This window comes from Ixodes scapularis, unplaced genomic scaffold, assembly GCF_016920785.2.
Source record: "Ixodes scapularis isolate PalLabHiFi unplaced genomic scaffold, ASM1692078v2 PGA_scaffold2__306_contigs__length_199485367, whole genome shotgun sequence".
Classification (NCBI taxonomy): domain Eukaryota; kingdom Metazoa; phylum Arthropoda; class Arachnida; order Ixodida; family Ixodidae; genus Ixodes; species Ixodes scapularis.
Genome location: NW_024609857.1, coordinates 138,559,527 through 138,586,795, shown reverse-complemented (window position 1 = coordinate 138,586,795; position 27,269 = coordinate 138,559,527). Strand labels below are relative to the sequence as shown.

General features: G+C 45.1%; 1 protein-coding gene and 2 pseudogenes across 1 annotated transcript in view; all 3 read right to left on the bottom strand.

Moving 5' to 3' along the window:
- Positions 1–6,697: 6,697 nt before the first annotated feature.
- LOC115331056 lies at positions 6,698–7,561 on the bottom strand (annotated as a pseudogene).
- Positions 7,562–9,461: 1,900 nt separating this feature from the next.
- LOC115331048 lies at positions 9,462–10,678 on the bottom strand (annotated as a pseudogene).
- A 13,423-nt stretch (positions 10,679–24,101) lies between these two features.
- The window catches only part of LOC115331055, a 37,711-nt gene continuing 34,543 nt past the window's right edge, over positions 24,102–27,269 (bottom strand). The window contains exon 5 of the mRNA XM_029993116.2: positions 24,102–24,226. Within this exon, the coding sequence (XP_029848976.2) occupies positions 24,102–24,226 (125 nt within the window). The remainder of the gene's footprint in view (positions 24,227–27,269) is intronic.

Sequence of the window (27,269 nt, the reverse complement as noted above, 5' to 3'; positions counted from 1 at the left end):
TGTTGCAGTATCAGTATTTCTGTATTTGTATTTCCGCCCTCCCTAAAATGTATTCCTGTATTTGTATTTCCAAAGACTTTTTGCGTCTATTTAAAATGTATTTGCGATACGTACCGCGATATATTTTTACAAATATATTTTAGAATCAGTATTTTAGCTACTATTTTAATGTATGCCAGTATTTGTATTTCCAAATACATTTTGAGCATTTCTGCCCAACCCTGGTTGAGAACTGAAAACAGCAAAGTCGAGATGGCCCTATTGCCGGAGCAAGTCGATCAATGATTCAACGATTTGATATAAATGCATGAGCATGTTTCAACTCTCAGCAACAGAGATTGAAGGTTTGTTTCCAGATACATTATTACTAATTTTGAAAGTTAGAAGAATCTAGTCGCGTCGTGACGGTCAACATAGGTTTACGGCTCTCTTGTATCGCGCAGGAGATCGCGATTCAAGAAAATCGATAGAATGGACTCTTGAAACATTTCCAGCCACACCGGATGGCGGAAATGAGCCTTAAACTAAGTGTTGTAGATGATAAAATCGAGTCAGCGTCACCACTTCCAAATATTATAATATTAAGATAAATTCAGTTACAAAAAAGTTTTAAGCTGAGCCAGAAATTACAACGAGAAAACTTGCACGCACCTTTCGAGCGTACCCCATGTTCATCGGCGGTACGGCTTTCAATGCGCGCTCCATTGTCAAAATGTTCCGAGCACAGTCGAGGGGATGGCGTTGGGGAAAAATCTTTTCGGTTTAGGGACGTATCCACTGCCGCCGCAGATCGGGGTCATGTGGGAAACGATGGAGCTTAAAGGCATTGCAGCCGCACTTGCCGGATTCCGTGCAAGCTACATAGGTCGCCGAACAGTATTCGACGCTTTCTTTCGTTATGCGTGCACGCTATAACTGAACAATTGTGTCCCGATGACCAGGGGACTGTCGCCATCAAAGGTCGTGGCTTTAATTAAATTTAAAAGTTTAAAACAGAGAAGAAAGCGCGAACGAAGTTCGGGCAATGCATAGATCCAACACCGGCGAAACATCTCATCCGGGACTTTAAACTTTTCTAACGCAGCAGCAAGGGAGAAAGCGCCCAGTAGCCCTTTTCCCTCTTCTCCTTCGCTCTCAAAATAGCGCTACCCACGATACAACTGTCTATCGGCATTCAGGGGTCCCAAGAGGCCAAGAAGGAAGAGTAAAGGCTAGCGCAAATCGCTTTTATAAGACGCGACCAGTTTTCATGAGAGACTTGGCGCTTTCGTTCGAAAGTACACGGAGATGCCTTATTGACTTCATGCCAAGGAAGTCACACCGAATGCAATAATTATCAGGTGTTATGTCCGTCACATTGAAATGAGCAGTGACAAAGTGTTATCCCCCAGCATCATAAAAATATTATGCATGGTAGTAAATACCTAGTAACGGAGTCCAAAATACTAACCCAGCAGAGAAACTCTGAAACACGCAACACGTTTCATCGTCTCCCGGCGGCATCGAATGGTTGGGTCGACAATCCTGACCACGCCAACGGTCTCTCCTGTGCAAAGTGCACCGTTTCGGCATCCTTTCTACATCCCTTGTGTTAACTCCTTCATCGGCTGTGGCAGTAACGTTCCGGAAAACAGATTCTCCACATTGAACTGAAACCACTAACACCAATCCAATCTCGCTCGGAGTCATACCGCGACTTCTCGGCACAGTTATTGTTGCTCGTGAAGACTCGCCTGTTGCTAGTTGTGATGGTGATTTCACAACCCCTCCGTGTCACCTTGGTAGTTTGAATAATTCCGCAGACTAGAACGTTCTCACGAGAACATTTGAGGCGCGCAGTGCACCGAACCCATACCGAAGCGATCAAACAAACGGTCGCCATATTTGCTTCTCCGCCGCTCGCCGCTAGGCGCACCGCGCGCAAATATCTGGCCGACCAGGGGCCCTTAGCTGGACACTCGGGGAAAACGTCGGCGAAAAATATGGTCGCCGCGATTGGCCAACGCCACACTTGACCCTGGCTCCGGCTAATCATAGCCGCCGAATTTCTCGCCGACTTTTTCGCCAAGTGTGCAGATTAGAGCTCCAGATCGGAGCGGCGCCGCGCCGCGAGGCGTGTACGTCATAGTGACGTAGGGACGCCTGCACCGGTTGCTAGCGATACTGCCGCGCGCTGCCATGCGGCGCCCGTTTTTATTGCTAAAGCCGACGTTACTAGAACTACTCAGTTGGGAAACTGCCACAGAGACTGCTCTGAAGTGGCCCCGATCTGTCCTCCACATTGTTGTTGTTGGAAACTTTATTGAACCAAACAATAGACCGAAGTCTAGTTGACGGGTTCGAAGGGTTGGCGGTATGGGACTGTCTCATGAATAGGCGTTTCTTCCACTTGTCTTCGATCTTCTGCGCCCTGGAGATGACTTCCAGTTGCGTGCCGATGTCTTCGGCGGCCAGTAAGGTTTCCCATACCGGTAGGCCATCTTCTATCCGGAGGGTGGCAGGTAGCGGGTTTGCAGGGCATTCCCAGTACACGTGCCGCCAGGTTCCTTCTTCCTGGTTGCCGCAGTCTTCACACTTGCCACTAAAGACCTCTTTAGTATGTGGGCAGTGGTGTTGTTTCGAAGTTGGAGGTCTTCTCCAGTCACTTTCTTGGAGTCGGCTGAGCTTCTTGTGTGGAGCTGCCAACGTCTGTCTTCGTAGCCGGAGTCTCTCGAGGATTTCACCATAATCTGCAGGCCCCATTGTGTTTGTCGAGGTGCTGTAGTTATGGTCCCCATGTGTCGTGGGGAGGCCCATTCTGCCAGTAGTACGGAGATGAAGACCGCGTACCACCAGCATGTGGACCGTTACGTTTCCTGTGCGCCCGGAGTGTCCGGGCACCCAAAATAACATATGGTTTGCTTCGTTGCTGATCCGGGCTCTGGCGTAGAGCTTGTATGCTGCTAGTTCAACTCTTCTCAAACTTGTATTGGTGATGGCTTTCTTGAAGTCGCCTGTGACGATGGCGTACATTTCTCCTCTTCTTGCTGCTTGTACTCTCGCAAGGGCGATGGCTGCTTCCTCGGCTTCCTCTATCGACTTGGCGCTGATTGTGGCCATTGAAGCTTTTCTCGCATTGTGTACTGCTATTACAAATTTTCCTGGCCTGCCTGGATAGAATCCAGCATCGGCGTGGAAGATGTGCACCTTTCCTTCGTGCAGCTTGTTCAGAGCTTTGGCTCTAGGTAGCCTTCTTCCTGAGTTGTGCGCCGAACTCATATTCTTTGGAAGGGGAATACTCCGTACTGTGTCAGTCCGTTCTTGTCGTATAGAGTGTTTCTCCTGCATTTCCTGATCCATTAGTGAAACACCTATGTCCTGTAGGACCCGCCTTCCAGTTCGGGTTTGTGATAGTCACTGGATTTGCACCTGTCTTTGTGCCTTTCTAATTTCATCGAAAGTGTTGTGTATCCCCATTTGATCGAGGCCGTCGTTAGATGTTTTCTGACTAATCCCCTACGCAGCCTTGAAAGATCTTCTTATAATGACATCTAGGGAGTCTTCCTCTGCCTTCTTTAAGTTCATGTAGGGTGCAGCGTACATTATTCTACTTAATGTGAAGGCGTGCACTAGCCTACACGTTCCACTTTTTCTGAGTCCGTAACTTCTTTTGGATGTGCGCCTTATGAGTCGCGCGACATTATCCGCCTGCTTCTTTAATTTAGTAAGCGCTTCTCTGTTTCGATCCTCGATAGATACTATCATCCCCAAAATCTTTACTTGATCCGCTCGTGGAATGTCCATCCTCTATAGTTTGATGTAGAATTCTTCGTTCCCCCTTAACTTGCGATTCTTTGATGTCCGGACTAGTAGCACTGATTTATCGGCGGCACATTCGAGTCCAGCCTCTTTCGCTTCTTGTCGTACAATCTTTATGCCAGCGTTTATAACGTTGTTTCTAGACGGTGACGGCAGAGCAGTCCAGAGTGTTATATCATCGGCGTACACTGCATGTTTGAGTCCTTCAACTCCTTGAAGCTTCCTTGACAAGGGGATCATTATCAAATTAAAGAGTAGCGGCGATATTACCGATCCCTGGAGTGTTCCTCTTCCTTTGTTGACTTCTCATTCGTCGGTTAGCTCTCCTTCTAGTTGTATTTTGGCCGTCCTGTTCTGTAAGAAATCCTTGATGTAGTTGAATGTTCTCTCGCCCAGGTTGAGTGCAGACACTTGTCGTAGGATGGCGACGTGAGAGACTCGATCAAAGGCCTTTCTAAGGTCGAGTGCAGCTAGTGCTGTCCATTTCTGCTTGCGTACACCTTCCTTGAGTTGGAGAAGCACATCTTGCGTGGATAGGTGTTTTCTAAATCCAAACATGTGCTCCGTGAATAAGTTGTGTTCTTCCATGTACTCTTGAATCCTTGTTTGTATGATGCGTTCTAGTACCTTACCCACGCACGAGGTGAGTGAGATTGGTCTTAGATTGTCGATGGTCAGAGGCTTGCCGGGCTTGGGGATGAAACACACCGTCGCGTGTTTGAAGGCCTTTGGAATGACACCTGATGCCCAGATTTCGTTAAAGTAATTAGTGAGGCACCGCACTGAATTGTTGTTTAGGTTCTTTAGCATTCTGTTGTTGACTTTGTCTTCTCCAGGAGCAGTGGAAACATTGAGTTTAGCTAGTGCCCGTCTTATTTTGTGTTCCTTGATTGGAGCGTCTAATAACGGGTTGCTGTTTCCTGAGTAGCTTACGTCATTTGCCCCTGCTTCCGGTGGAGCATCTACGTATCTGGCGTAAAGGTCGGCAATGAGGTCTTCCGTGTTTCCCACATAGTCTCTCATTAACTTGATGAGAAGTTTTTGCGTTTCCGGCTTGGTGTTTTCCGGGGCCAGTATCTTGCGAAACAGATGCCACGGGCTCTTCGTGTGGAGCATGTTCTGCGCTTCGTCGCAAACTTGCTGCCATTTCTGGTGGTTTAGCTGTTTGGCATAGTCTTCAATGTCTTTGTATAACCTTGACGCTCTTTTCCTCAGCTTGCTGTAGCGTTTACCAGTGCTCTTCCACCTGTTGTATAAAGAATAATACGCTTCTAACATATTTCCGAGCCTGGAGTCGACAGTTTCTGCTTGCGTGGGGTTTTCGACCTGCCTCGTTGCTTTCGCCGCGTCTTCTACAACCGTGGCGCTCCATTCCTCGATGCTTGTGAAGACTCTGTTTTCGCGCTCTCGTCGGAACTTGTCCCAGTCTACGCAGGCTTGTATTCTTGCCTTGTGTGGAGCGTAGCCCGGAAGCGTAGCCTGAACTTCAATGATATAGTGGTCGCTCCCTGAATTCTCTAGCGTGTTCTTCCGGACGACATCTTCCAGGTCGACCGAGAAGGCAAGATCCGGCGTAACATTTCTTTGCTCGCTGTTGCCTATTCTTGTGGGGTACGTTACGTCGTTGAGTAGGACTGCGTTGTACCTGTCTGCTGCATCTATGACTGATTTGCCTTTGACTGAGTCCGTTCTATACCCCCATATTGTGTGGTGCGCATTAAAGTCCCCTAACACTATGGCGGCGTTATCTACTAGCAGTGGATTGAGTGCTTTGAAAACTTGCGCGCAATCCGCAGATGTATCTTTCGGGCTGGAGTACATGTTGCATATGAACAGACTTCGTTGCTTTTTGCGTTTGGGGAGAATTTCGGTGACTATGAGTTTAGTGGGTCCGTCCATCGAGACTGTGTGCTTTTTGACGGCCAAGTCTCGCCTGACGAACCTGCAAATGTTTTTCCCCGTTGTGCCTTGTTCCGTGTCAAACCTGTCGTATCCGGGTATACTGCCGTTCGTATCCGTTTCTTGAAGTGCCAGTATATCGGGTGGTGGTTTGCTGTCCATCAGTATCATCTTGAGCGAGTTGATCTTGGTACCAAGACCTCCCGCATTCCACTGCCAGATATTGAGTCCGCCTCTACCTTCCATTTTGGGCGTGTGACGCTGACGGTATCAGTCCTATGTGCGTCTCAATCTTGCGGAATCTCTCCTCGCACGAGTTCTGTAGTGCAATCACAGTGTTCTTTAGAGCGCTAACGTTGTTCTGCAGAGTGCTCACACTGTCGTTCAGAGCGGACATTCCCTTGATCACGTCTCGCATCATTGCGTACAATTCGTCCGTCCTTTTGCGTGTGTTCGAGCCATCCTCTGCATCCGTGCATACCGACACGTCCGTGCTTTCGTAGTCGGCTCTGCTTCTTCGTTTCTTGGCAACACGTACTTCGGATTGTGCGTCTTCGGTTTCCATTTGCATCACTAGTGCCGCCTTCTTTCTCGGGTCCCGTGTCACTGGCTGCGTCTGCATTTCAGATGGTCCGGCTTCTTGTCACTGCGGGGTCGTGGCTTCTTGGAGCTTTTGTCGAAGTTCCTGGATTTCCCTTTCCGCAGCAAGCTTTTCCCTCTTTAGAGTTTGATACTCTATGCGCATGGGGTCGAATTTCCTTTCCATCTCCTTGCGGAGCTTATCCAATTCCGTTTCCTTCTTGTCAGTTTCTTGCTTTCGGAGTGCTTGCGCATATCCCTCCTTGGGTTTGGGCGCAGTTTCTCCCTTGGGTTCTTGGCCTGGCAGAGTTGCTGTGAAGTCTGTCTTCTTTGGCAAGGTTCTCTCTCTCTCGCTTCTCGTGGCGTCTGAAATTCTACGTATCTTTGCTTGCATTCCCTGCAGGCGGTGTAATGCTGACCATCACACATGAGGCAGCGAGGAGTGCACGTGTATTCCGTTCTTACACCTCTGACTCTTGGCGGGTGTTCGTGAAATTCCCCACAGTTGGGGCACCTTCCGTTGTCCTTCTCGGGGCATACGTCCATTCTGTGTCCTAATCTCCAGCATTTCATGCATGCTCTCTTGGATTCTCGATAGATGTGGAAGGGGAACACTCCTCCGAAGAACTTAATGTACGCGGGGAGCTTGCTTGTTCCCAAGGTAATCAGGATCGATCTTCCCATCCGTTTCACGTCTACGATCACCGTGTGCTTGTTGCAGTTGACCACGTGCTTCAACGGTTCGGCTTCGTCGACTACGTCCGTCGGGTAGTACATGTTAGTCAGTACTATTCGCTGAAATTCGCCCGGGGTGGCTCCATGTCCGTGGACTTCTATCTTCTTGTTGTTGCTTATGATCTCCTTGATCTCGACGTACCTGCCTGCTCGCTCAGAGTTGTCCGTGCGAATGGAGATTGTGTTGCTTGCGCTGTTTATATATAGGCTGTCCTCCGCGAAAGCTTCCGCAACCTGCACTCCTGCAGCTTTAGCGATTTCGCCTAAAAGATGTCCTCTCGAGAGGCCGTTGACGTTTAGTTCACGTACCCTCAGTATGACCGTGTGAGTTCGGCTATCCTTTTTAACCGCCGCGGTGAACTCCTTCTTCAGCTTGCGGTTGTACTTTCGACTCCTGGCAGTTTGCCACCCGCCGCTTTAGCTGCGTTGTCCGCGTCCACTTCTTCCTTTTTTGCTTCGCTAGGTCCTCGAGATACCGGCGAATATTCTCGTCGTGCATTCTAGAACGATCTTCGTCTCTAGCCATATCCTCGTCCTGTTGCGGCTGCATGGCCGCGTTCGGCCTGAGCGTTAGGCCTAGCTCCCACCGGTTTCTTCACTCGTTTGTGCGATATAAATCAATCGATAAAACTTTCCTGTCGTCTCTGAATATTACAAAGAGACATGCGTTTCTCACCCAGAAGCTCAGAGGGTATTCTGGCCCAGCAGTCCGTCCGTGCCAAGGCGTCTTCCACGTCGAAAACACGGAGCGCCCAAAAACACGACCGCACTCGTCCAATCCAGCAGCTATCCTCCTCTGTCCTCCACAACCGAGCTAATGGCGAACACAACGCCGCCATTTCTCCCGCTGCGGCCCCTCGAGGAAATGCACGTTACTTCTCTTTTGGCTTTATCGGGCCATTTTGGCGCCGAAACAGATACAGCGGAAGAGGTTACAAGGGTGCCACTCCTGTCTCCCCAGCGGACGGGTCGCGGATTACTGTCGAAGTGAAAATGCACCTGGGTCGGGACGCGCTACCTGAAAGCACCGCTGAGGCATGGTTGTATAAAAACAATATTAATTGCTCCGCAAAACCTTGCAAACTAAAGTGCAGAAACATCACGCGCCCCTCATTTTGTACTAAACTCCAAAAATTTCACACAAAAAGAGTCTGTTCCCTCTGTTTTTACACAAAAACATGCTTTCTAAAAGCTCAATGTGACCACAGTACACACAAATGATAGAGTGGCGCTGTTGTCGTATTTAGCTCGGTCTCGGTGGACGCCAGCGGCCCAGGTTTCGACGGCGAGTTTCCCAACTGAGTGTTTGGCGCGTTTTTCTGCACGCGAAAACGCGACGCGCTATGAACGCTCGCGCGGAAGCTGACGCGGGGGCACCCGCATGCAGCCAAAGCCAAGCACCGCCGGCCGCGCGTTATCAGCGTTGCCAGATAACAGAATTCTCAACACGCGATGTAAGTGTTGACGCAAATACTACAAAATGAGAATTAAATGAACAAATAAGTACATAAAACGGGTTTGTGTGTCAAAATAAACATCTTTTCAATTTTTATATGGAAAATATAAATGCTTTTGAACACTTTGTAATCATATAGTTATTATAATGTACGCTAGAGGTTCAAGTGGCACTAGTGCGCTGACGCAAATTGAAGCAGACAGCAACCAGTCCGAAATTGACTTCCGGTAGTGCATTTCTATGGGAAAAAGCGAGTGCATTTTCTCTCTGCGCTCGATTATAAGAGTAAATATCACGAATAATTTACTAGGTGCATTGGAACATTTCTCAGTCACGCAGATGAAATGATTGGTCAGTTCCTGCGTTTTTCTTTCAAATTCGTTGCATTAAAAACGGTGCTAAAACAGCTTCGTACGAGTATCTATGTGCACTGTCGGACACTGTTACCGCGAACACGACGTCGGCGCTTTTCAGCATGAGGGATATACGTGCCAAACGAAGGACATCTGGAAAACCAAGAGAGACGACAAAAACTAGTCAGTAACACTGGATCAGTAACTACCAGTGCACGCACGATAAAAATAATTTGAAGGCCACGTAATATATTCCGATTTGAAGTAAGTAAGTACCGCTTTATTTTTTCTGCTCTGCGCGAAGATGCTTGTTCTACGTTTAAAATATCACCCGCATGCTCGAAGTCTTTGATATCACCCGCATGCTCGAAATCTTTGAGAACAAGTGTCTGCATGCATGCATAAAGGTGCCTGGCAGATAAAACAATACGAAGAGACACTTTTCACGGCCCGCGTACTTTATTGTTTACGTTTTGAATGTCTTTATCCGCTCATCCCGCATGGTTGCAAGGGTTCCATCCTTGGAACCCTTGGTGGACAGGAGACGTGCTCCCTCTGCACTGCCAAAAACCCGACTGAGCACGTGAGGAGGAGCCTCGCCTTTTATAGCGAGATGCCCCCTCTCCCCCGCCGGCATGCCCTCAGCCAATTGCAGAAGCGAGTGCGGAAAATGTGTGGAAGACGTGAGGGCATATCGGCGGGGTTGAGATCTGTCGGGATCCAACGGGCACGCAGGTTGTCCTTTATTGTAAGAAAAGAAAAAGAAACGCACAACTCCCACGGCAAGGAGCGGATGTGTCCCGCCGTGATGCCTCTTCGGAGGGCCAAATTGTCCGTGCGGATCAACGTGGAGGGTGCTGCGAGGAGTGCTGCCACAAGCCATGCCAAGGCCTCTCGGAGGAAGATCTGGCGGCTGGGGGTCGTGATGATGGCAAGGGCTGAGTCTGAAGTGACTACACCAAGTCTTGTAGACGATGCATCGGCGAACATGGTGTGCACTGGGGGGGGGGGAGGGGGCACCAGCGGGACCACATACGAAGGTTGTCCCATATTGTCTTGAACACCACACGCCACCGGCGCAGTGGAGGACGTCCAGTATGGGCGGCGTCAAAAAGGGGGCGAAACGCGTGGTACCCGGCACGGTATAACAAAAATAAAAACACCAAAGTCCGGCCAACTTCTGGTAGCGGGCCAGGGGCTGGTGGGTGTCAAGGAGCCGGAGGGTGTCCCTGAGGGGCCGGACGCGCTGCGGAGTATGAGAGAGCGTGTCGGTGAATGTGCTAAGATTAGACCCCAGAAAGCGAATTTCCCGGGTGGGAGTGGTCAGTGTGTCACGGGGGTTAATGCGGAAGCCGCATTCATGGAGTTGTTTGAGGAAGTTGGCCGTAGCCTGAGACAAATAAACAGGATCGCTATGTGCGATAAGAAAGTTGTCAATGTAGGCCCAGGCCCAGAGGCCTTGGGAACGAAGAGTTCTTGCGATGGCCGTGGCCAGGGACTGCATTAGGAAGAGTGCAGATCGGACTCCGAAAGGGAGCCGGGTAAAAGAGTAGTATACTCCGTCGAGTCTAAAAGTTGTTAATCTATGAGCTTGCGGATGCAAGGTAATGTGATAAAAGGCCTCCGCCAGGTCCACCTTCACAAAGTATGCATTAGGTGGAAGGGGGGCCTGGAGGAGGACTTTTGGAAGAGGGTCAAGGCGAAAAGAGGGTGCCTGTAGGTGCGGTGTGAGATGACTTGCGTCCAGTACAAATCTGGACTCAGTGCTAGACTTAAGGGCAAGCTGAATAGGACTGAGGAAGGGTCCTCTTTTTGTGATTTGGATGAGGCCAGAGGCCTTCATTGACGCCACGTCATCCCGAAGAACGGGTAATTGCTCAGGGAGAGGGGCGGTTGTTCACCACTGATGGGGCAGAACAGTACATACGAAGGTTCCCGTAATCAGCGGGGGAAAAAAAAAGAGAAGGTATGTGCCGTTTTTTCCCAGTCCACACAGGGGGGGGGGGGGGGGGGGCACTCGGTCGGACAGGTTGCCACTGAAGGGGGGCTAGGAAAATTGGTGCGCGGGAGTCGTCGTCGTCCGCGGCATCTTCGTCCTGAAAATCAGGTTCATCAGTTGCCGGGTGGGTTTCGATCCACCTTAGAATACGGTCGGCGGCGAGCGCCCAAGAGTCGTCTTTTTCCTCGGTAGAGGATTCTACGGAACTATGAAGAGACTCAGAGTCCGACGGAGGTGTGAGCGAAATGTTAGCCGAGCGTAAAGTTTGCAACAGTATATCTGGGGGTTGGACTATGTCCTGGACGATTGCAAGTATCTGCTGGTCGTCGACCGCAACAAGAACAGGCTGGGGTTCCTTCAGGACAATGTCTAAGTGGGATACGACACTGTCCGCGAGGACAAGGTTAGATGGCGATGCCGCCTGAAATAGTAGACTCACCGGCCTAGTTGACGGCGGAATCTTAGATGGGGGGAGCGGAGCGTAGTCACGAGTGCCCCAAAGGGGAAGTCTGTCAAAAAGTTCTTGGGAAGGAGGGGGGACCGTACGCACAGGTGAGGCAAAGAGCCTACTCCTGGGGCTCGGTGTCCTTGGAGGCCTTGGGGGGAGGGCGGCCTCTTCCGCCTCTGGCAGCGAGGGTAGTTCCTCTTACTCGGCCTGAAGATCGGCTGGGACGGTCAGCTGCGGCGGGCTGGGGTGGCGGTGGGAGCGGGGCTCCGAGGAGGAAAGATGCACTGGGGTCTGCGTAGCCTTGAAGGGCGGTTTGCCAGCCGGACAAGGCGACGTGATAAAGTAAGCGGATGCGGTCAAAGATGCGCAGCTTGGCTGATGGACGGAGTGGTGGGTCGCTATCCCACACTTGCAAGAAGTTCTCCAGCAGTTGCAACTTGCACCTCAACCACATCCCTGGTGCCGAAGAAGCGAGAGGATCGGCTTGCCCGGTCCACGGAGAGCAGGGCGTTACGGAAATCACGGCGGGTGGGCGGGTCAGCGGTCGTAAAGAGACGCTGTCCTCTGGAGCCTGTGGGCACGAAGGGGTCATTTTCATATAGTGAGAGGACTGGCATATTAGCAATATATAAGCGTCATCGGGATGCTGGCGAGCCTTGAACACACTCTATATTCCTTTCGGTTGTTATTTTGCTTTGAATTGTCGCTTGTTTTTACACACCTGCTGCGGAATACATGTTTCGGACTGAAATGTAGCGAAGTTAAACGTCGCTCACCGATGAAGAAAAGTGCGCTAACTAAAGCAATTACACTTTTAGAATGTTAATCAAGGTACATACGATTCGGAACTACCCAAACAACCAAAGCGTTCAGTGTCGTTTTCCGGCAAAGAGACAAAATGCACGCGCGTTTTCCCATAGGAATGCACAGGAGCACCGGAAATGTAGGCTGGTTGCTGTCTGCTTCAATTTGCGTCACGGGAGTCGCATAGACACTAGCGCCAGTTGAACTTCTAGCGTACATGATAATAACTCTAGGTTTTTAATGCGCTGAATACGAAACAGCGTACTGTGCAGGATCACGTGATAGTTCGACCGACCCTCATTGGGCGACAGCCGCTTTGACGCCTCGGCGCGCGCGTCTTGTTCTGGGTCGGCTAGAAAAGAACACTCCCGCGAAAACGCGCGCCCGCGCGCAGGAAATGACGTCAGTTTGATGCCGACGCGCCTGAATCGCGAGCAAAAACGCGCCATGCGGTCTCCGCTTAACGTGTCTTTTGATGAAGGGGGCGGCGTGCGGCAACCCGCGGGCGAGCGGCACCGTTTGGTCGGAATCCTAGCACGTAGAGGGCCTGAGAGTGACGTCATCGTCAATGGGTCCCGACCTGGTCCCGACTCGCCCCAAGTGCTAAACAACCTGCCGTAGAAATTTTGTACCGATCAAAATAACTGATATTCATCCCGTACGACACGCCCGACCAGCAAGCCGATTGCACGATGACGTCGCCTAGGCGTCGTCCCTTCTCGTGGCTGAAGACATCGCTCGCTCAAACGTCAAGCACGAAGTGCGTACTTCGAGTTGAATACGCACGCGTACGGTTTCTTTACGAGGTGCGAATGTGGTTCATGCGTGGTGCTGCCCGATTTGAGGCCGGGAGTGCATGTTTTGAAAGGAAATCGGCAGCAAACGTCTGACATACAGTCTACCGGCTCCATTGCTACGTATGCAAGAGTTCCTTCAGTAGCTCAGTGGAAAGACGTCCGATTCACGGGTTCCATCGCTGGTGTGGGTGTACCTTTTTTTTCCTTTGTCAAGTATTTTGCGTTGTTTACATTTCTTTCTTAACAATTATCACTGAAAAAAAAATGTGGACGATACGTCGCTGAACTAAATGGTATGGGATTCCATTTTTGACACCTGCGAACTCAATGTAGTCACTTTCCACAAAATGCAAGATGTATATAAATCGGGTAGCGTCCGCTTTCCGAGCTTCGCTTAACTGTTCTACAGGAATTTCAGCCAGCCATTAATCCCGACCCGTTGATCTTACGGAAACTTGTGCACTCTGCCGCAGAATGCCACTTTCAGATGCAGGACATGTGAGGCAACTCTTCACGCAACATCTTGGGAGTATTCTTTTCGGAGCCGATCACGAGAATTCACCACGGCATTCGGGCACTCACTACTAACTGCCAACACTTAAATGAACAAAACAACTCATCCTGAAGTACAGAACAGCGAGCGGAACAAACATAACTACGAAGGAATCGCACGGCGAACGAACGCATTTCGTCTGCTACGTGCGGATAAAAAAAAAAAAAAAAAAGGTTCGAGCAGTTGCGTTTTTTGGCTTTATTTAAAAAATGCGTGACTCTGTAGCAAAATATTAATTGGGTAGTATTCCGACACCATAATAAATCGCCTGGCAAAAAAGGAAAAACAAAAATTGGGGGCTGTCAGTGTCCCTTTAAGTTCCACTGCGTTCCACTGTCAGTGTCCCTTTAAGCTCCAAAGAAGAGCAGATCGCTTGCCTGGAAAGCCACCGTCGATAACAGAAGCTACAGCTCCGCTGCTCTTCCTTCTTCAGCAAAGTGGAAAGGCTGAAAGTATTTTTTAGATTGAATATTTTCTAGAGAATAATATTAATGCGGCACACCCATCATTGATTTCGATTGGCATTCTCAACATTTTTCTCAGCTCTAGCTAAGGTTTGCAGAGTCGAGTATTCATTGAAATTGGGGGAAAGTTCAATAATCACTGCAATCCATGCTTCTTTAAAGAACTAAAAAAAAAAAAAACAATAAAAAACACTGAATTGAATTTGAAGATTGAAGTTCTAAAATAATTTAGCAATGAAATATAGTAAGCCAGCTCTCATTAATTAAACATTATCTTAATAAACAAATGAGAAAATAGTTGGAAGATTGAAAATAACGCAAAGAAAAAAAAAAGGAATCGGCTCTCCCATTTCACGACTCCTGATGCAAATTTAAAACTTTACTCTTATCTGGTTTCTTTATCTTGTTTTGTATTTTTTTTAAATAAAAGCGCATTACGTCGCTATTAATGTGCTAAGGCATTTTTCTACTTAATTTGAGGAATTTCAGTTTCTGTTTTAGTTAGTTGCCTTTTGACCTCGCCCCATCTGGGTGATATCAATAGGTGTTTGAGTTTTCATACGTGTGCTCGGCAAGTACCGCGGGTAAGAAATGCCTTATAACGTAAAATTGTGTCAATTCCTTCAAGTTTACCAACGTTCGAAGGTTCTTTTCATTATCAAAGTGTTAAAAAAAAACCTGGAAAACCACGACACGCTGGGGCTTACAAGCCACTCCGTCCGGTGCAACTAAGGTGAGCATAATATTTTCCTTTGTTCCTCAAATTCGCGGAGCAAGTTCTGAATTTACGCTAAACTAGTTTGGTCTTAAAACTGATATTTCTTTTATTTACTAATGAAAAATCAAATGTGCACTCATCATACAGTAGCACTATGTATAGGGTAACAAAGTTGACATCTATATATTTTTTTATTTTACAGTTTAGCTGTCTCTAATGCAAGTTTTTGGTTATATGCAGATACATTTTCTCCCTAGTGAGGTTTGGGTCATAGAAGCATAAATCTTGTAAAGAACGTGATATAGCTTGAACCTGCATTTTGAGCTCTCTTGAAAGGGGTGTCAAAAACTTGTTTATAAAGAAAAACCTAATAATGAAAAAAATGTTTTTGGGGAGGGAAGGCATAACAGGCGTATTCTATGTTGTGGTCTTAGACACTTGATGCCGTGGAAAAATAATAGGCATATTTAAATGAGGACAAATTGTCTATTCTTATTGCAGAGAACTCCTTAAGGCTCCTCTGCATGTCTGAGATGCCTACAGTGCCATCGTTTTCAAGTCGGTTGTAATTTGTGTTATCTTCTTTTTTATTTAGGCCTTTTGTCACTTCATACCGTGATTTCAATCAATGCAAGTTGTTTTAGCTGCTTACGTCTTGTCAATTCTCCCGCCCCCCCCCCCCCCCCCATAAAGCTATTATGATTTTTTAAAATAATTCTGGCGTCTAAAGTATCATTTTCTAGCTAATTAAACTTCTGGTTTCACTTTGCCCCCCTTGCTATTTCAGACCTTGATTTAAACCACATTGAGCCATTCAAATTCTATTTGTTGCAACGTTTTTATTTTATTGCAGAAACCGTTTTATGGCTGTTGCATAGGTTTGGGATGTTGGAAGTGCCGTCTTTTCCTAGTCAGGTCCTTTGTTTGAAGTCGTCCTGGTCATTTGTATTGTTTAAGTCTTCCTAGTCGGTTGTATTGGTCAACTCTTCCTAGTCTATTGTATTGATTCAACTTTTCCTAGTCTTTTGCACTGTTTTAACTTTTCCTAGTCACTTTCATCGTTTCTACTGTATCTAGTCAATATGCTAATATCTTGTAATAAGAATTACCTTCCTAGGCCTCAGGATTTATGTATTTAGCTACATATTTTTTTAATTAATCAATCAATCAGAGTTTCAGTCAGAGTTTTATTCTGTTTCCCAAACAGTTTTAGGGGCCTTTTTATGGTAACACTTCACATTATAAAACAGCACTGAACTAAACAAACTACACGGCAATCCTAACCACAATACTATTCTTGACCTTTTTAAAAGGTATAGAAAAGTCCACGTGAGGGTTAAAATACTTGTTGTACGTGAGCATCATCCGTGTCAGCGGGGGACTGGACTCTAGATAAGAGGGGTAAAAAAAGGAGTAGACCTATTTTGTCGCTGGGGGACATGAATTGAGATTCTACTCAATAACATCGGGGAATCAAAAACAGAGTTGAACAACTTATATAAAAACACCATGTCGCGAACTAGTCGCCTAGTTGAAAGAGGCAAAAGACCAAGAGTGCCCCAAAGAAGCACATAATTATAAAAAAAAAACACTCCGTCCAATGTTGCGATCGTAGACAATACTCACAAGTTGTCTCTGTATGCACTCCAACCTGAGCGCCTGACTAACACCTAAAGAATTCTATACCTTAGAACAAAAGTCCAACCGTGATAGAACCAAAGCCCGGAAAAGGTTCAGTATACAGTTGTAATTCCGGAAGTCACGGGTAACGCGTGCAATCATCTCCAGGATTCACAAAGAATCAGTAATAACCTTTGAAACATGATAGTTAAAGTTCAGGCGTGAATCGAACAAAATGCCAAGGTCACGCACAACAGAAGATCTTGAAATTTCAGAGCCGTCTAATGTGTAAGGATGTAAAACAACCTTTGCCTTACGAGAAAAAGAAACAACCTTAGTTTTAAAACCAGCAGGTTCGCACAGCACCACAAATGAATTGCATCAATATCTTTTTGTAACAATTCACAGTCCACAGGCGTGTGGATACTACGAGAAATTTTCACGTCATCAGCATACTGAAGTATCATTGAGTCACGCACACTAGTTACAAGATCATTTACAAAAAAAAATAAAAAGCAAAGGTCCAAGGTTTGACCCTTGTGGTATCCTTGAGTTCAGCAGATAAAGGAATGATTTGCATCATAACTAGGAAATCATGTTTGAGCGTTCACCAAGATAACTACCAAACCAGTCGCAGAAACCCGAAGAAAGACATATATGCAACAGCTTCGACAGCAATAATTTGTGATCTACGAGGTCAAACGCCTTCAAACAGTCAAAATAAATAACATAAACTTGACCACGGGACCCAACTATAGGTTTCGCGAACTCCCAATAGGTTAAAAGATTTGTTTCAACAGATCTTCCACGACAAAAACCGTGCTGATTTGGACTGAGCGTCTGCTTGAAATGAAAACTCACGTGCATAAAAATGACTTTTTCAAAAACCTTAAAAAGAAAAAGAAACAGAAAGCAATGCAATTGGTCTGTAGTTATTGATACACGTGGAGCTTCCAAATTTGTGTACTGGCACAACCAAAGCAGTTTTCCAGGCTGACGGAAATTTACTAGTTATTAAGGATATGTTAAAAATGTGATGCAGTACAGGAGCCAAGATATCAAGCACCCTTTAACAATAAAAGCCGGGATCCCATCTTCCCCACATGAGTTTTTTGGGGCAAGTTCTTTTATGGCCGAGACCACGTCATCAATAGTCAATACGGGCATTGGCATCAGAAGGGGATTTTCAGAACACAGGGTTGCGTTGTCGGACTGGAGGACATTGGGGTTTCCTATTGATGAGAAGTGTTTTGCAAAGAGATTTCATGCACTGAATGAGTCAGAGGCATGACTTGTTTGAGTCTTCAGAGTTATATCATCAGCTCTACTGAATGGCCTACGATACCTAACATATTCCCAGAGGCGGTCGGGACAGCGCTTAAGGCCAGACTCAATGAAGTCATGCATTTGGCATTTGTCTCTTTTAATTAAACGCTTCACGGCAGAGCGATACTCCTTAAATAAGGAGTGCCATTCGTCCAAGCCAGACGACTTATATCTCTTGTGATAACGCGATTTCAAAGTCAGCGCCTGCCGGAGATCACTTGAGAACCACTAAGGAAATTTTCCTCGGCTACCACGTTTCATCGGTATAAAGCGGTCCGTAGCAGACTTTAAAAGATCTGTCAGCCGAGAGAAGGCACTGTCAACATCAGCACACTTGTAAAGAGTGTCCCAGTTAACATCGCTCAAATGCGCGTACAATCCGATGTAGTCACCACGAGCGTAGTCAAACATCGGAGCCCGCGCATCCGATCTGACAGTGAAGGGAAATGGAAGCACCACTGAAAAAGGCGGATGCCACTTGTCAACAGTAACGACTGGAAAGGCAACAACGCTCTGCGAGACCGCTCTGATGTTCGTTATGCACAGGTCAAGGATGTTAACGGCAGCATTGAAAGCACGACTAATTTGTTGAAAACCATTAAAATTCACGAAATCGAGTGGCTCCTGTTCACATCCAGTGCTTAAATCTGCACTGGACATGTTCAAATCCCAGTTAACTCCAGTACGTTAAAGTTCCTTAGTATTAAAACGTTGTAATTAGAAAATAAACAGATCTTGACAGTTTTTGAATTGGAGAAACTTTCGCTCACTGTGCAGCTTAGCAGTGCCCCTTAAAGGGCTCCTGAAAAAGTATTTTTAACAATCTGGTTGCAACACGCGTGTCCAAAAATTAATTTTACGCGAAAAAAATTTTAGAGCAATATTGACGGCGCGAGACGCGATTGAGTCGGTAGTCACTCTTTTTCTACTTGTCTTCTCTCTTGGCATTTCGGGCGCGTGGAGGAGAGGTGGATCGGCTTGGCCTTCACGTTGCTCGAATGACCATCTCGTTGAGCAATTCACCATTCCATGACGTCGTCGATTTTGCGCGCAGAATTTTGAATAAATATCTCGCGGTCAATATTGCTCTAAAAAACGTTTAGCCTTTCCACTCTGGTGAAGATGGCAGACCAGCGAAGCTGTACTATGCCCTCCTTGCGCTCCCGCTCTTCTTCCCCCTAACGAACGGCACGCGGCTGACCCATCGTGAGCCAAAAGGGCAACTGATAAGAGCGCTACCGCGATCTCCACGCTCCAGGACACACACGATTGGTAGGTGAGACAAAGAAGTCTTATTCTAGTAGGGCCGCGCCAATCACGGGGTGTGCTCTATGGCAGGAACGCATGTGGCCGCTGACGCAGACGTCGGGGAAGGAGGGTTGGGGAAGAGACGGCACGGAACATAATGGGCGACTCTCCTCGTCGTACGCGAGTGAGGGTGGCGGTGAACTCGCTCGAGTTTTATGTCGACATGCTGCTTGTCCGCGGACACGATAGTAGAGGAACTAGCCCTTAACAGCTGTCAAGGACACTGGCCATTGGAAATGTGCAACAAAAGCTAGTACTTATTGTTTACGATCGCTCCTTTCAACATTGTTTGTATTTTGGCTATACGTTTCCTCTTAAAAAGGTTTCGGTGGTACCTTTGCCCGATAGGAAAGCAGAGTGCAATTTAGTTTTTCTGTACAATATTGTGAATAACGCATTAAAAGGGGTTCGCTTTTACGTGAAGTGAATATTCATTTTCCTCTCCGTTTCACGAGAAATCACAGTACTTTCAATTTTCACACTGTCTGTAAACCCTCTGCTTTCTTACGCACACAATTTATATATCACAATATTGAAAATGCCTTAATTGATATATTCAGTGACATCACGGCATTAGTGAAGCAAATGAAAGTGCTTGTAGCCCAATTGAAATTTTGTTTGCGTTTTAAATCGTTTTCTCTTTGAAACCTTCAATTCTATTTTTGGTTTGCTGTGCTCCTGATTCACTCTGTGAACCAGAGAGAAGACCTTTTTATTGTTTTGGGGCACTTTAGAATAAAGATTATTATTATTATTATTATTATTATTATTATTATTATTATTATGCCGATGACACCCTTATACTTTCTCGACATCTAGTGTACGAGCGAGCAATTGAAATGCTTCAGATCGATGTCGCTAAAATAATGGACTGGTTTTTTGCCAACAAGCTTCGGGTAAACTCTTCAAAAACGAAGCTGGTGTGCTTTTATAGCCCTTTAAAAAATGTAAGCCTGACTTCTCAGCTATTTCTCCACAACACCAATTGCTCATGCCCTAACTGTACACCAGTTGAATATGTTAGCTCCGTAAAGTATTTAGGTCTTCACTTCGACAGTGATCTCTCATGGAACTCTCACATGTCATATATATGCCAACGATTAAGAACTGTCTCATGTCTGCTTTACAATATCAAACCGTTTCTACCTTTGTCAATTAGAAACAGCATTATGCACGCGTTAGCCTATAGTACGCTAAGGTATGGCATAAGCGTATTTTTTAACTGTCCCCTCTTTTGGCACTCAAGAATTGATCGTTCGTTAAGGGGAATTCTGAAGAGTGTAGCATACAACACACACATGTCATCTAGTACGAGCTTGTTTGCTTCACTTAAGCTACCGTGTTTTCATTCACTCTTTCTTCAAACAGTAATTTGGCTACACTTCTGGGATAGTGAGTTTAAGGTCTCGGCCAGTCCATCTCGCGAGCTTAGATCTGTTCTGCGTTTTCAATCTCCTCGAGTGAGAACTCACTATGGCGAAAGCATGCGTTCCTTTTATGTGCCAAAGGTTTTTAACGACGTTCCAGCTGCTCTGCTTGCCATTACCTAAAAAAAAATGCTGAAGACCTCTCTGAGAAACATGTTCGCCGATGTGGCTAGATAGTGACTTTTTCTCATGTTATATTCCTTTTCTTTTGTAGTATGGTGTTGTACGTGCTTTTTGTGGTAATCGCTGGACATGTCAAATGACGACTGCATTTATTGCGTGAAGTTTTTTTGTCTTCGACCCGTTGACTGAATGATTTTCTTTCTAGTAATAAGTTTTTTTTTTCTCTCTTACTGAACATATGAAATATTTGAGAGAAAGACTCATGAATTCAAGGACTGTGTCTTCGAATGTACTCTTACAGTGTTTAAAAATACTCATGCCTCAGTGTTTTTTTTTTTACTTTTATGACTTTAATGATTGCAATTGACACAGTGATCAAGACAACGTTTGCTATAGTTTCTTCTTCACAGCTTCACCCAAGTCACTCACACAAGCATTCCGACTACATCCTGTCAAGTGAATCATCTGTATGTTATTTGCTTTTTTTTCCTGCACGTGATGTTATTCCGTGCGAACTTCCTTTTTTGTATTTTCCAGTGAAGGGTCTGGTCCCACAAGTCCCTGATGGCTTTGATCGGACCCGATACTCAACTGGCTACACCTGCACTACTGAATAAATTTTATTATTATTATTATTATTATTATTCGATACTGTTATTATAATAATAATAACTATTATTATTATCTGACATCGAAGACGCACCTCCTGTATGGAATGGTAGTTGTAAAACTACCCTCCTAAGGCAGGAGCGAGTGCAAAACTTAATTTTATCTATTTATCGATACCGATATCTGCGCGATAGAACATCTCTATGAAAGAGTAACAGGACGTCCTACATATGAACAGCTTATATCACCGCCGAGAAAAGGCAGATCTGGTTTTCCTTTTCAAAGTCCTTCATGGCATGGCCCACTGTTCAGAACTGCTCTCATGGATATCTTTACGAGTTCCTCGGACAGCGACCCGTTTGACAACGTCTTTGTACTCTCGTCGGAGGTTAAATATCCTGGACCCCATGTTTTGTATGTGTCGGGCATATAATAGCATTGCAAGTCATCTTGATATTTTTTTGTGTGACTAAGTTCGTCAGACCTCTCAGAGTCTTGCATGAGTCACGCTAAACCACTCGTGAGTGTGATGTTATTATATATTATTTTAATAAGGTATATTCATTTTTGTGGTAGTCTTCTACCCTGCGTTTGGACCCTGTGTTCCGTTCTTTGCTTGCTGTGTAATCGTATCTTTGTGTCAGCATGCGTTATATGTACCATGTCTTTTACTCGATGATTTGAGGTTTTTTTGCCTTTTTTTTCATCCGCACTTTTTTGTAGTGTGTAAGTTTCGGTATGCCAGTAGCAAGAGCGCATGGTCGTTCCTGGACACTTAATAAAAATTATTATTGATTCTTGATTCTTGATTATGATTATTGAGTACATATCTAGCCATTATTATTTGATCAGTTGCCTGTCTTAACTTCGATTTTTGATGCTAGCGTCTTAACTAGTTTTATTCCTATATCTGAGCTTGTCCCAGTTCCAGCCGATACTTTACATTCTGCTTTATCTCATTCCCCCGTGGTCGTCTCAGTTATCTCGTTAGTATCCCCGTCTTGTGCCGTGTTGCTTCCTGCGTTCTGTCCAATCTCATTCTGTACAAGTTCAGCGTATGTTGCCTCGATTGTTCGTCTAATAAACTTCCTTACTTACTCGTTCTTTACACTTGTCTCCCCGTGTGTGGTAGTGAACAGTGGAACAGTTCTGTTTTCCCCCCCTGTTTACTGTTTTACTCTTTTGAGAATACCAGGGTTGTTTTTTTTTACTTCATTCTGGACAAATATCTAATATGTGCATATTATATTTTATTCCGATTCTTGGAAACAGTTCATGCACATGTATTTTTCTTATTAGCACACGTGACTCAGTGTCGCGTAAAGTCAGATAGTATGAAAGACCGGTCTTATTCACCTACCGAAACAGTTTATAATGACGTGCTCGCAAACTTATAAATATTGAATCGGGAGACTCGATGCACATTTTTTTCTTGTTGCTGACTGTTGGTGTAAATTTTATTTTTGTTATAATCTTTTTTTTAATTGCTTAATTTTTATTTGTAAGGGAGCGATTAACGAAGGGCAGATATCACGTCCTGTACCCTTTATATTTTTCCCTCTTAAATGGTCATTAAAATATACGGATTGATTCTTCTGCAGTATGCTAATATAATTTTTCTCACGGCTCAAAGGTTTTGAAGTTGAAATTCTGATTGTTATTTATTTCAGTAAAATAACTTTATAGCAGCAAACTGACATTTCTAACTGAGTACATATAGCAAATTCCCAGAATCACTTCTTGAAATAATAACGATTTAAAGACAGAAAGATACCAGAATCTTTATTCTTATTCGGAGCGTTGATTTCGAACTTGTGTTTGCATGGTAAAAAACCACAATGCTTTCAAGTTTTTATGGCCTTACCCCAAATCGTCAAAGGATTCACGCGGACTCAATAGAAAATAAATTTGAAACACGGTGAGTGAGTAAGAATTTTTGATAATTGGATCACTCGATATTATATCATTGTCAGTACCACACTGTTTGTTAGGTCTACACGTTTCCAGGAAAGGCTCCTGTGTTTTGCCAATTTGAGCGATGCTGGCGGCGCATAGCGTTTCCGCCATGTTGGGGTGCGCTAGGGGCACGTCATTGAGGTGCGCGAGGACAAGACGGCGGCGTCTACTGCATTGCCGACGGTACACTGACGGCCAGCGTTAGCGACGTACTTACTGTACTGGAACGCAGGAGGAGGTATCCACACAGAATCGTAGCACCAAATATAATAGGAGGGGCATGTTTAAGGGTTGGAACTGACTTTATAACGATCGCAGCCTCTGTTCCAGCACGTCGTGGGAGCCAGCTGTGCCGCGAGCGCAGCCATCGCTGATACAATCACCATCCGACTTCTGGCGCATTCTGATCAGCGCCTTGAGACTTTAGATATTTTTATAACTTTTCGATTTGTTACTGGTTTAGGTATTTTATTTAATTGTTCCTACTCTTTTGCAGTCAAAGACAACACTTGTATGTTAAGAAAAAAACATTTTGTAGTCTCTTTGTGCGCTTAGTGGTGTACGCTTAAGCAAGAGACGCTTGGCAACATTGTACGACAAGCAGCGAACGTCCCAGCTGGAGAGAAGGTCCGCCTAACCTCGGCTCGCGGTTCGAGGCTAAGCAGGTATCCCATTCGCAAGGGTGTATAAGCAGCGTTACTAATTCATCTGTTAATCATATACACACTTCGGCAATGTTACAATCCAGAACTAATTCATAGGTGCCTGGTAAATCCACATTCCTTAAAAATACATTTCCATAACACTACGACACATTAAAGCAGCCACTGAAGCCTTACATTACCACACCCACATCTTTATGGCACAAATATTGATTTCTCGAAGAGAAGGTAGGTGTAGGTTGTACTACATAACAGCTGTTAGGAATAAAAAAAGTTATGAATTCATCAGTTGATTAGACTAATTTAGCTAATTGAAAGATGAAAATTGTTTGTTGTCTTTCTAATATTAAAACAAATCAAAACAGGCATTCAAGTTAGACATCGCCACCACCGCATCTTTATTATATGTATCAATATACGTTGCTCCACAAAATCAAGCTGAAAAAAGATGTCGTTCTACCTTGCCCCTAACAGCTCTCATCATAGATGTTGTACTTAGGCGTCGTGCCGCAAAGAAGGTCGAATATAAATTCACAACAGGTGACATCCTTGTTCAGCTGAGACTGAGGCACCAGGAGAGAGCACGAAGAATCTGCGTAGTTTAGAAAGATCGATTTTCTAGATGTTGGTACATCACTGTTTCCCCACTCGGTTCAGTTGTTTCAATCTTTGTATTACGCTCCCCTTATGTAATGCCCGAAAGGGCTTTTAAGGTCGAAATAAATAAATAAATGATTACAGAAAAAACGCGACTTAAAGGTTTCGTCCCCCGAGATACTCATTACAAACTAAATTAAGTTAAACAGTACTAAAAAAAGTGTTGTCGAATTCGCTGCGCAGATTTAGGCACGTCTTTGAAATGCGGCGGCATTTTGTACCGTTTTGTACTGCTTAGGAAGTGTTGTCAAATTCTACAAATATTTCTGGTCGATGTCCATGGAGACGTCTACCAAATTCAAGACAATTTCTTAAATTTTTTTTATCTAACTTTCTACTTAGAGCCTCGAACCAAAGGCTTTGGTTGTGGCACTTTCTGTACTTTCAATTTTTCTAAGTTAACTTTACGGATATAAACATATTATGCATATAAACGAAATAGGACCTTTGCTAACTGTATACTTGCCATTCACAAGCAATAATACCGGGTGTCTCAGCGAAGGCTTACAAAAATTTCTAAATTTAGTGCATTCGAGGTAAAAAAATAATTTACTCAGGACCCCATTATTCGTGGTGGTGGACGTCAGAAAATGCGCGATACTTACTAATTAGTATGATGATGAATCAAAATGACCAATGAACTTTTTATTCAGTGAATATCGACAGAAGGTTCCAATTAGAAACTTGTTGAGTGTCATCTAAAACCACTAATTCAGTAATTTTTAGAAAGACTTTGAGCGCTTGAAAAGTGTAGTAGTGCGCTGAAGTTACCACTCGAGAAGCAGGTACAATGCTAGCGGTTGCGATAAGGTGCTTATGCGAATTTTCTGTCTCTTATCAGAGCCCCAGCCTTGTATCCTCTCCACGACTGTTAACATTAGCACACCACTAAGCTTCTCACGCGCTCAAAGTCTTTCTGAAAATTACTGATTTAGTGGTTTTCGTTTGCGCTCAAAAAGTTTATAATTGGAACTATATGTCTGATGTCATTAATTTAAAAAAAAGTTAATGAGTCATTTATAATTAATTAGCGAACTAGCTATTATGTATAGCGTATTTTCTGACGTCCGCCACCACGAGTAATGGGGTCCCGAGAAAATGATCTCTTTAGCTCGAATACACTAATTCTTGAAAGTTTTTAGCCTTCGCTGAAACACCCGCTCTAGTAAGGATCACATTCGTTGCGGACATCGCCCCTGTATGCATAATTGGAGTTTCCCGAAACGCAGTTTCCCGAAATGCATAATTGGAGTTTCCCGAAATACGTATCTGTCTGAACGTGCGTATCAGATAGAAAATTCACAATGTCGTGTTGGTCTATTCGAAGATCCCATTAAAAAAAATGAATAACTTTCGGTATTATTAGCTTGTTAAATAGTGCAAATAAGTTTGAATTTATAATTTGTAAATCTAAAAGTATGATTCCAGTTAGATACTTACTGAGCATCATGGGAAATCACTAAATCAACTAATTTTAGGAAGATATAATAGACGTACATCATTACACGGCGTTCCCAAAGAACGCTCAATTTGGACGCGTTTCTAGGTTCCCGTTTCCTGTCGGAGCGCATCTGGCACGGTCCTGCCCTTGAGGCTGAGGGGTGCAACGTACGTACACAACACTTGCTTCCGTTTTACGACGGAGATGAGGCGGTAGTTGCGCGCCCCGGTCACGAGAGTGCACAACCGCTAGTGCCATGATGCGCTCCAGGAGGAAACGGAAACCTAGACACGCTTTCAAATTGAGTGTATTTTGAGAACGGCGAAAAACGCTACAGGTGCCTTATATCTTTCTATAATGAGTTGATTTAGTGGTTTTCGAGGATGATAAGCCGAATTCAAAATTAACAAAAAATCTTTAAATTTACAAATTAAGAAGTCAATCACTCGAAACTTACTAATAAACGAATTATACAAACTTCCTTAATATCTCCAAATAGGCTTTTTGCCAGAGACCAATACGAGATCAGCCTTTTTCCGGTGATGCGTACTTTTTGAAGGAGGGATTTGGCCCGCGTTTCCAGAACCACCTTGCACAGTTGGTCAGGAACCGAGCCGCGGACGGAAAAGTGCACAAGGTTCGCTTACAGATGTTATCAAACTTAAAAGTTCGCATTTTTAAAAGATGAAGCGCATTGTTACTTCTATGGGTTGGAATAATCTCATTTCCCTTTTTGTTCCACAACCGCGACGCTTGCGAAGAAATAAGAAATAAAACAAGGGGCTAAGACAACTATAGATATAGTATAGGTTAAGAATTTAAGCCGCAAACGCACCTCAAATGGACGCATATTGCGCCGCCAGCCAATCGCTTCCACTCATTGTTTAACGGCACTGACGCCACGACTTGACAACATATGGTATCCAGCATCGCGCACGCTGTTTTTAATGTCCGCCCCGGCGAGGGACGCTAGCTTCTCGAAGTGATTCAGGTTTACATCGCAGAGCTGTGCCTGTGTTATAGTTTGTGCACGTGACTTTCTGTTAAACGATGGAAAAAGAACTTGACGGTTACCTCACCGTCCAACTTAGTCGCCGTCGACGTGCTCCGCGTTCCCACTTGGACAATCGCGTAAGCCTCGCTCGACGAGACCAACGAAAATGGTGTCGATGACTTCTCATTCGTTTAGAGTTCTCGCCTGAGACAAGTCGCGTCGCTAAATTGTGTCGATGTGAGCGTTTCTTCACGGTGATTTGGCGCCGGCTAATGCTGTGGTCACCACTATCGATGCAGTACACAACAAATATTACGCTAAACACCGTTCTTGCTTCAGAATACAGAGGCGACCTGCGATCATAGCAGACTGGCTTTCTGGTATAAGTGGGAATAATTTGCGTCGTTCAGTGAAGCCAGCACACTAGACAGGCTCAATACCTGGTATACCGGCTCTAAAATCTGACCCTTACCATAACCGGCATTTGGAAAAACGAGTGGCGCCGCCTATAGCGAATTAGAGTCGCGAATAACGATGTACAGG